Source organism: Bidens hawaiensis, unplaced genomic scaffold (genome assembly GCF_021521415.1).
Source record: "Bidens hawaiensis isolate Kalapana, Puna unplaced genomic scaffold, B.hawaiensis_p1.1 tig00036411_1, whole genome shotgun sequence".
In the NCBI taxonomy this organism is placed as follows: Eukaryota; Viridiplantae; Streptophyta; class Magnoliopsida; order Asterales; family Asteraceae; genus Bidens; species Bidens hawaiensis.
The window spans coordinates 140,011-150,407 of record NW_027505411.1 but is presented as its reverse complement, the minus strand read 5'-3'; the positions used below and the strand labels follow the sequence as shown (position 1 = coordinate 150,407).

The 10,397-nt window shown below is 37.0% G+C and overlaps 3 protein-coding genes across 3 annotated transcripts; 2 read left to right on the top strand and 1 right to left on the bottom strand.

The window, feature by feature from the left end:
- The first annotated feature begins 861 nt into the window (after nucleotides 1-861).
- Nucleotides 862-2,251, top strand: LOC143613018 (uncharacterized). Its single transcript, XM_077086850.1, has 3 exons — nucleotides 862-1,063; nucleotides 1,157-2,014; nucleotides 2,094-2,251. The coding sequence occupies exons 1-3, from the start codon at nucleotides 862-864 to the stop codon at nucleotides 2,249-2,251; spliced, it is 1,218 nt and encodes a 405-aa protein (XP_076942965.1).
- A 1,842-nt stretch (nucleotides 2,252-4,093) lies between these two features.
- LOC143613017 (uncharacterized) lies at nucleotides 4,094-4,474 on the top strand. Its single transcript, XM_077086849.1, has one exon. The coding sequence runs from the start codon at nucleotides 4,094-4,096 to the stop codon at nucleotides 4,472-4,474; it is 381 nt and encodes a 126-aa protein (XP_076942964.1).
- A 2,929-nt stretch (nucleotides 4,475-7,403) lies between these two features.
- Nucleotides 7,404-10,195, bottom strand: LOC143613013 (inositol diphosphatase DSP1-like). Its single transcript, XM_077086845.1, has 5 exons — nucleotides 9,904-10,195; nucleotides 8,763-8,856; nucleotides 7,884-7,941; nucleotides 7,745-7,788; nucleotides 7,404-7,592 (listed from the first exon to the last, which is right to left on the bottom strand). Exons 1-5 carry the CDS (start codon nucleotides 10,137-10,139, stop codon nucleotides 7,404-7,406), a joined length of 621 nt encoding a protein of 206 aa, XP_076942960.1. The 5' UTR covers nucleotides 10,140-10,195.
- Between the last annotated feature and the right edge of the window lie 202 nt (nucleotides 10,196-10,397).

Sequence of the window (10,397 nt, the reverse complement as noted above, 5' to 3'; positions counted from 1 at the left end):
AAACAAGATAAACTTGGTAAACGGTTTGGTTTTGTTACATTCCGAAATGTTAGAGAAGTGTCAAGTTTGGAGTTCGAATTAAAGGATATTTGGATTGGTAGTTATAAACTGTTTGTTGGTCTCGCGAGATTTGTCGATGGAGAGAAGATACAGAGGTATCATGAAAGGAACCCGGATCGGGTTAAAGATCGCCAAAAAGGTGTGGTTAAGGAAGCAGAGAATCAGGCAACTAATGATATGGGTGATAGAAATCAGAATGGAGATGCCGAGATGACCAAGAATTCATCAGGTCCAGTTATGGGAGGTGGAAAATCTTATAGAGACATGGTCCTCAATATACCAAACGAGGTGAGATTAGATACGATTAATATTGACAGTAATGTGGTTGCGTTCTCAAATTGGTTTGAAGTGGCCCTGGTTGGGAGGGTGGTGGATTTGGTGACTCTTACGGGGTTGAGGAATTTGACAATTTTGTATGTAATTTAAATTCGGGCGGTATTGTGGGAGTTTAAAAAAGAAAGAAGTTTCTAAAAAGAAGTATGGGTCTAGGGCTAGGAACTCTGTATCACCCCAGGTCCAGAGAAAATGATGACCCAATTTGATATTGATAGATTCATAGGTATTTTAAAAGATGTCCCAACTACGGAAAACTTGGTGAACAATGAATTTTTATCGGAGGATAGAGTGGAAGGGAATTCTATGGATAATGTGCAAGTGGATATTCAGAACTCTCCCAGAACTACCGATCATGTGGAAAAAAACGGTACAGCTGGGTGTTGCCTTAGGCGCTAATAATTTGGAAGATTTTCAAGCTAACTTAAATAATGTGATTGACGATGAAGGTTTTCAAGTAGGTCCTAAATGAATTTGATTTCTTTAAATATTCGTGGACGGGGGAATCAAGGTAAAAAGGAATGGGTAAGAAATCTGAGGGTTCTTCATGAGGTTAGTTTTATTATGCTGCAAGAGATACAATTTGCGTCTTTAGATGGTGTAAATCTGGATGGGTTTTGGGGGAGTGGGGATTACCGTAGTCAATGGGTTGAAGCTACGGGTCGTTCGGGTGGTTTAATTTCATTGTGAGATTCGAAGTTATTTAATGCGACGTCAGTGGTAAAGAATAGATTTTACCTGTTGGTTTCGGGTGTTTGTAAAGGCAGTGGAAAAGAGATTAATTTTCTTAATGTATATGCTCCTCAACAGTCCTCAGTAAAAAAAGCTCTTTGGATTGATTTGTCAAGATTAATAGTGGGTTCAGTAGGGTATTGGGTGGTGGGTGGTGATTTTAATTGTGTTCGGGGTAGAGAGGAGAGAAGAAATTCTAAATTTAATGTTGTGTCGACTCGAGAGTTTAATGATTTTATTGAAGATGCAGGGCTACATGAGTTTGCTCTTAAAGGTAGAAAGTTTACTTTCTGCTCAGGTGACAAGCTTAGTCGTATTGATAGAATTTTAGTGTGGTGGAGATTCATGAATGATTGGACAAATGCTGAGTATAGAGCTTTGGCTAAGGAGAAGTCGGATCATTTCCCTGTACTATTAAAAATTGTTTCCAAGAATTTTGGCCCGAAGCCGTTTCGTTTCTTTAATTCTTGGTTAGGAAGGGAAGATTTTGAGGAGGTAGTTGTTAGAACGTTAACGGATTTCAGGGGTGTTGGACCGCCGGATATTCTGCTCCTTCAGAAATTTAGAAGTTTACGTAAAGCGATTATGGAGTGGAGGCATAAAATGAAAGGTTTGGAAAGTGAGGAAGAAGTGAATTTGAAACAGGAGATATATGAATTGGAGGTGGTAATGAAAGATAGAGATCTTACTGAAATTGAAGCATGGGTTTTTGAGGAATCAAAGAAGAAGTTATCTCAATTGGAGGAGTTTAAGTACAAAGATTTGAAGCAAAAGGCAAGGGTGAAGTGGGCGAAGTGGGCGAAGGAGGGTGACGAAAACTCGAGGTTCTTTCATGGTATCATTAATAAGAGGAGGATTAGCAATTCGATTCCGGGTCTTTTGGTGGATGGTAGGTGGTTTCTAAGCCTAGCAACATAAAAAAAGAGGTGTATAATTTTTTTAAAAACAAATTGTTGAGGAATTGGGAGTTCGACCGAGCTTAGATTGTTTTGGTTTAAAGAAAGTTGGCTTAGTAGAGGCGGAGGGTGTAGTGGCGGTTTTTACAGATAAAGAGATTAAAGATGCGGTTTTTGAGCGTGATGATGATAAAGCCCCTGGTCCGGACGGATTTAATTTTCGGTTATAAAGAATTTTTGGAGATTTTTTCGGAAGATTTTGGGAGAATTTTCAACACGTTTTTTGAGTCGGGTTGTTTTAATCGGGGAGTGGGATCATCTTTTATTACTTTGATTCCGAAAGTTGAGTGATCCTGTTACGCTTGGAGAGTACCGTCCAATTAATCTTATAGGGGTGATTAGCAAGGCCAGTTCCAAAGTCTTGGCTAATAGATTGAAGGGGGTCATGGGTGGTATTATTTCTGAGACTCAGTCGGCCTTTCTTTCGGGTAGGTATATCTTGGACGGGCCATTGATGATCAACGAAATTTTGTCTTCGGCTACTAGGACGGGGAGGGAGTTATTTATGTTTAAAATAGATTTCGAAAAGGCTTATGATAATGTTAATTGGGAGTTTTTGTCTTCTATTATGCGACAAATGGAGTTCCCTGAACGGTGGTGTAGATGGATTTATGGAGTGTTGTCTTCTGCGAGATCCTCTATCTTAGTTAATGGCACACCTACTTTCGAGTTTGATTGTGGTAAAGGTATTCGGCAGGGGGACCCATTTCCCCTTTCTTGTTCATTATTGTTATGGAAGCACTATCTAGTCTTATCAATAAGGCGTGCTCGATAAGGGCGTTGGATGGGTAGTGTTGCAGAATGGTGGTCCAGTCCTGTCTCATCTTCTGTACGCTGATGATGCAATGATCATGGGAGAGTGGTCTGATTTTAATTTTATGAATATGAAGAGGATCTTGAGGATTTTCTTCCTTTGTTCCGGTTTAAAGATAAATCTTCACAAGTCAACTCTTTACGGAATTGGTAAAAGTAAGATTGAGGTGTCTTTAAAAGCGGATGTGTTGGGGTGCTGCTCCGGTGAAGCCCCGTTTGTTTATTTGGGGGTTAATGTGGGTGCTAATATGAATAGGACATCTAATTGGGATCCGGTGGTAAAGGTTTTCCAAAACCGGCGTTCCAATTGGAAAGCTAATACATTGTCAATTGGAGGCCGAGTAACGTTAATAAAGTCGGTACTTGAAAGTTTACCAACGTACTACTTTACAATTTACAAGGCTCCGGTTGGTGTTATTAAGAAGCTAGAGGCGCTGATCAAAAAGTTTTTATGGGGGGAGGTACGGAGGGGGCAAAAGTCCATTGGCTCGCTTGGGATAAAGTTGCTCGTCCTAAGCGAAGTGGTGGGTTGGATCTTAGTAAATTAGATTTGTGTAATAACGCTCTCCTGATTAAATGGATGTGGAGGTATCGAAACGAAGTTGAAGCCCTTTGGAGAAAGACTATTGATGCAATTCATGGTTCTAAGAGAAGGTGGGACATGGTTCCATGTAACAGAAGAATGACGGGTGCGTGGAGTAGGTTGGTGGCTGCCGTTTACAGGGTGAAGGTTCAAGGAAAAGATGTTAACAATATGTTTTGTGGGATAGTGGGGAATGTAAGAAGAATACGATTTTGGATTGATTCTTGGTTCACCATAGTGCCGTTAAGGCGGTTATTCCCAGACACATTTTGTCTTGAAAAAGATAAATGGTGCATTGTAGCTGATAGAATTGGGATAAATAATGAAAACGCTGTTGTGTCTTGGTCTTGGAACATGTACCCCACTTCGGAAGACCATTGCTGTGAGTTGGTGGAGTGTCAAAGGTTGGTTGCTGGCGTCACATTATCTAATAAAGAAGATGGGTGGAAATGGAATGATGGGTCAAATGAAATCTTCTCAGTGGCTATGGTTAAAAAAATGGTTGAAGGGTGAGGAATTGGTAATTAATGGTGACGTTTTTAAATGGTGTAAATGGCTCCCACATAAGTGTAACATATTTATGTTGAGGGCCTCCTTAGACATGCTTCCAACTAGGATGGCTCTTCGAAGGAGGAACATTGAGGTTGATGATTGTTCGTGTGTTTTTTGTGGTGTATATGAAGAGACAGTGGATCATCTTTTCTCGGCGTGTACGATTTCTATTGGGGTTTGGCAAGGTATAGCGGCGTGGTGTCGAATTCCCTTTCCTTATCTGTTTTCGGTCAAAGATGTGTTAGATATTCATAGCCAAATGGTTGTCCCGAAGGAGAAAAGAAAAGTTTTATATGGGATTGCTATATTAACGTGTTGGCGGTTATGGAAAGCTAGGAATGAGTTAATTTTTTCGAGCAAAAGAAGAGGTGTGGTTGAGATTGTGTCGGATGTTAAATCTTTGGGGTATCTTTGTATAGGAGTAGAGTTAAAACGTATCCGGTAGATTGGAAAGGGTGGTGTAACTTTGATGTAATGTAATCGTTTGTTTGCTTTGGGCGTCCCCTATTTTCTTCTTAGAGATAGGGCGCTTGGTTTTAATGAAGTGAGCTTTAAAAAAAAAATATCTCCAAGAACCATCAGAGAACCAAAAAGTTGTAGTGGAAAATAAGAATAAAATAAAAGTGGTGTTGGTCGTGATCTTTCTTTTCTTTTTATCCAACTAACTATAGGTGCAAAGAAAACTCGGTTTTTGATCTGATCCAGAATCAGTTCCTATTGTATCTGACTCGAGGTACGACCTTTTTTTGGGTTTCTCCCCGTGCCTGTACCCGAAACCGGACCCGCCAAACCGGTTCCAACTTTACCCGGTCAAAACCTGACCCTACCCGAACCCGAAAAAACTCGGAAAATTCAGTCAAATACCTGATTATACCTAGAACCGGTTCCAATCCGACCCGGTTTTAACTTTTATTTATCTTACCCGAAATTGATTCCTACCTGATTACGGTTCCAAAAAATACAGGGTTTGTTCACCTCTACAACGCACAGCCCAAAAATAGCTTTTATTGTGGGCCTAAATTTTTATTAGTTCCCAGCCCAAAGGCTACAAGCTCAACCATTTTCTTTAACGTGAATATTAGTTTATTTATTTTTATTGCACAATGTACAACTATTCAAAGCTTCTCCTTTATGCCATATGATCTTCTTTCATATTAACATGACCACTTCTCAATCAATCTTGTCATTCACTACCTTTATCACTTGCTTTTTGATCCAGTAATATGATTCTGATCACTCTAGGAGTTTCGTATATGTGTTCCCAATTTAGCACTCTTGAGTTTAGGTCACACTCGGTCTGGAATTCGGTTAGTAGACACTAAGATTTTTTTTTAACCTTTATCATTTTGCTGATTAATCGAGCAGATTTTTTTTAATGTAATGAAATTAGGGGGTGTTTTATTGAATGTGCTAGATGTTTTCGGCTATTAGTTTAGGGTAAAAGTCCGCTCCTCTTAGTATTCTTAGAATAAAGTAAAAGTTGTTCTATGTTGTTGATTGAACACACATTGTAATTATGACTGTACACAGCATAATGGTAGGTTAATCATGTTTACTTAACTATAACCGCCGGTTTTGTTTAGTTATGGTTAATTTTGTTAATAGTGCATGTTTTCAGTTATGATTCGGTTTTTGCTCATGCCTAGAACAAGAAACAGTCCATTTGCATGTCATGGCATAGCTTAGGATTCCTTATACGAAATGTTGCTTGGTGCATGAATTGCTTCAAAGCCCTAGTAATCTTCACTTATCAATACCCGTAACAAAAGCAGTAGTGCATTTTTCTTGATAACGTATTGGTCAATTTGAAAAGCACACAAAAGAATTTTCAAAAGCAAGCATACCTCCTTATATGGGAGGAGATCAAAACAAATTCGTATATTTGGTTGAAGACTCGAACAAAACGCAGGAATGTTGATTGGCAATTATGGTGTTCGATAAATCTCATAACTTTTCATCCTCCTCAGGGGATTGTATGTGGTAGTTGTTCTCCATTGCACTCTAGTTACTCGCTACAGTATTGGTATAAACATATATTTTCGTCGACGTTTAAAAATAAAATAGTCATTGTTTATTATGTTTTGTTGTTTAATAGTTAGATGACTAGATATAGTGTGGCCACATTTATAAGTTAGATGGTTGAAGTCACATTTTTTAGATAAATGAAAGAGCTTAAGATATGTGAGAGTTTGATGATAAGAGAATCCAAGATAAATGCATAGATTCTTTCAGAAACAATGTATACATTATTCCATTTGCATTTGTTTTTATTTCAATAAAATGCAACAATAAGTGGATACAAAGAGACCAACCACCATGTGGAAAGCACATGCACTTATGCTAGCAACAATAAAAGACTATCCAAAAGGGGGAACAAAGCAAGAAGGAATTTCAAGAAATAATACAAGAGAATCTGTATTGGTCAAGTCATCATATGACACCATCTTGGCATCTTACCCTTCAAATTAGCTAAAATAAAATATTATTTGAAGAAAAAAAAAAGTAAGATAACAAGAGATCCAACCCTTGTGTCCTCACTATGAAGGTACATTGGTACTCTTTTCAAGTAATACAACAATAAGATACTAACCTAAAAGAAGAGTACGACGTTAAAAGCCTCGTAAGTGTCTAATTCTGCATCAGCAAAGGTTTTAGGTTCTAATCTAGTTTGCACCTATGTCCTATTGTAACCCCTTGAAAGTTACATATTTAGTGTGCGTTTTACATGGTCCCACTAGTTAGCACAGTGTTGATGAGATTGTCGGGTGTTCATTTCTTGGAAGAATTATTGTATAGATAGTCTTTTTTATCTTCTAAAAGTTAAGCTTAATATTATCTTCATTAACATACCGATTTAGTGAAAACACCAATCATCCATTCAATTATATTCTTCTTCATAATTCGGGTTTTCACTGATCCAATCTTTATCGATTCCTCTGTTCATTATTAAAGTTGTTTATTTTGGAAAAAATAAGTAGATAAATAGTTTTAACAAGCAATCCCAAACTGATCCTCGTATGAAGTTAATTTTGAAAATCACAAGTTCACAACCAAAAAATGAGCTTTTAACAACAAAATAACTCGATATACACTAAATTTCAACTTGTTTAATCGGGTACATTAACAATTACTAAAACCCTAACAACGAGAAAAACCGATTTAAGTAATCCTCAAGGAATGTCAAACATCATTCCTGAACAGCTAAAAACATATTCCGCGAAATCAATGCCTATTCCGTTTATTCCAATCCGTTGAAAGTAAAAGACGAAAACGCCCTTGAATTACACTATAGCTTTAGGACCTGACCTATAATAGGTGGTGTAAATGTCCTTATTTATTATAGGATGAAGATGATTCACTCACCAAGAAGATCTTTACCTCCTAGAACAAGAACAAGGGCACGGTGGTATATCTTTGAATCCTGATGCATCAAAAAGCTCAATAAACCTTTGATCTGAAAGCCTCGCTTTTGCAGCTGCAAATCTCTGATACTCGTCGAAGATTGAAGTTAAACACCATCTTTGTATCTTTCTTAAACATCCCACTAAACAGCCCGTTCGATGCTGTAAAAACAACAGTAACCATTAATAACATACTTGAATATGAAGATACAAAAGATGATGATGATAAAAATAATAATATCAGAAAAAATAATAATAATAATAATAATAATAATAATAATATCAGAAATAACAGCATGTGATCATGATCATACCTTGCCTCTTTTGCAATGGATTAACAAAGGGTGATTTCTTACATCTGTAAAAAACAATAATAAAGTATAATAAGAAAAAGCCCAAATGGTATTAATATTATAACTTGTGATTAATGTTTTAAGGGTATAGATTGCATACCAAGAACAACTTTTAACGCTTCACGAATCGTGTCTTCAGGGATGTTAACGAACGGTTCCTGCAAAGATATCAGCATTAATACTATCATACGTGTTACAAGAGATCATGGATGCTTTGAAACTTAAACCATATGATCGAACATGTTAAAGAGTTAATAATATTGAATTACTTGAGTTTGATAAGAGTAGTTAAGTAATCAATTCATGTGTACTAAATCATTTAGAGAAATGCATTTCACTTCCATTATTATACTCTCTCTAGATTAGGAGAAGATTAGTTTCTTTAATTTCTAATAAAACCAAAGTACAAACCATATGATCAATAATATTGAGTTGGTGCATTCGGTTAGTTAGTTCATAAGTTGAGTTTGTTAAGAGTAGTTAAGTAATCATTTCTACTAAATCATTTAGAGAAATACAACTCACTTCCATTATTACGCTCACTCTCTAGATTAGGAAGTAGATTAGTTCCTCTAATCTCTTTAAAACCAAAGTACAAACTGTATTCACCGAAATCCAGTGTTGTAGAACTCGTCAGGCGTTAGACGAGCAATGGGATACAGCTAGCAATTAATAGTGATTAATTGGATTGGATGTTTATCTGTAATTTTCCAAAATTATTAATTATATATATATATATACAAAATTTTATATATTTTTTTCAAAATAAGCATTTTACCATTTTGACTAGTTTTTTTAGACTCATTTTTCATTGGTGCCGTTTTAGGGGCCGTTTAGGTGAAATCAAATCGGTAGCCCTCTTATTTCTGATAAATCCGCCCCATCGCGATTTCTACAGCACTGCCTAATCTTCTTTGGAAACCTAATCACATAACCAATATAAGTGCAAATAATAAGCTAAAATATGATCCTATAATACCTTAGTTCCTTCAATTCCAAATTGAAACAAATGAATATTATTAGCCTTCAAAAACTCCATATTATGCTCCGGATATGGTTCAGGACACAAATATCTAGAAACCAACACAAAACAACAAAAAAACTGTCAGATTTCGTCTCAAAAACAAATACGCAAGTTGATAGGTAGTAATTAACAAAATCTGGAATCCTGTACTCACACCTAGGGATCAGCATTTAATACCGAGTACGGGTACTCTATCTACTATATTTGCCCATTTGGCACAAGTGTTTTTTAAAAATTCTGTACCAGTATCTTCGGTACTAATACATACTGAGTAATTGGTAACGAGTGCTGGTATGAGTATGTACCTTATTCGATACCTTTTTTTTTAGAAATTCGGTATCAATATTTACGGGTATCATATAGTAGGGATGAGCATTTGGTACCGGTTGTAGAAATTCGGTATCAGTATTTTCGATACCGGTACCATATACAGATGAGTATTTGGTAACGAGTATCGGTACCGAACTGGTATCGGTATTTCAGTACTGATACGGTACCTTGGTACCGATTGTAGAAATTCGGTATCAGTATTTTCGATACCGGTACCATATACAGATGAGTATTTGGTAACGAGTATCGGTACCGAACTGGTATCGGTATTTCGGTACCGGTACGGTGGTACCGTACCGGTATCGATTCGGTACTCGGTACCAAGTATTTTAAAATTTTGGTATCGATTACCGTACCAAACCGATACGAGTACGGTACCGGTACTTGTTACCAAATACTCATCTATATAGGGTACCGGTATCGAAAATACCTACACCGAATTTCTACTACCGGTACCAAATGCTCATACTTTTTCATAAATTCGGTATAGGTTCGGTATTCGGTACCAAATTATTAAAAAAATTTCAGTATCGATTACCGTACCGAACCTATAGCAGGTACTAATCTATATATGGTACCTTTATTGAAAATACAGATACCGAATTTCCACAACCGGTGCCAAATGCTCATCGAACTGGTGAGCATTTGGTACCGTATTGGTAACTAAACTTTTTTCATAAATTCGGTATCTGTATTTTTGGTACAGCTGGATATAATTCTCACTATACAACAATTGGAGCATATAATTATAATTAGAGTAACATACACAATAGACCAAAGCCCTAGGGTTTTAAGAAACCCAAAATTAGCGGAATCAGGGAATCCAGAACGGAATATTCCGTTATCCACCATTGAAAAATTAAGCGGCGGCGTGTACAGCTCATCGCCGTCGGAATCAAACTTATCAACGGCCGTGATTGATTGCTTGATCACCGGTTGAATGACTTCGATCGTGCGACACGTGTCACGATCCAATTGGTTGAGTCCTTGGTGTAGTTTCATTGCAGAGAGTGAGAGTTTGTTAGAGATGATGAATGAAGAGAGAATAATAATATGGCGGTTATAATAATAATAATAAGTTAGGGTAGTTTATATAGGGTGGAGGTGAGAGGTGTATGACACGTGGCGTGTGGTTAGTGGCTAGTCAAAGATGGTGTAGTGGTGATAGCTTTTGTCATTTGAAGGTGTAGCGGTACTCCCTCTTCTAGCCTTCTTCTTGATTTCTGCTTATTGGAAAATAAATATTGACCCACAAAAGTT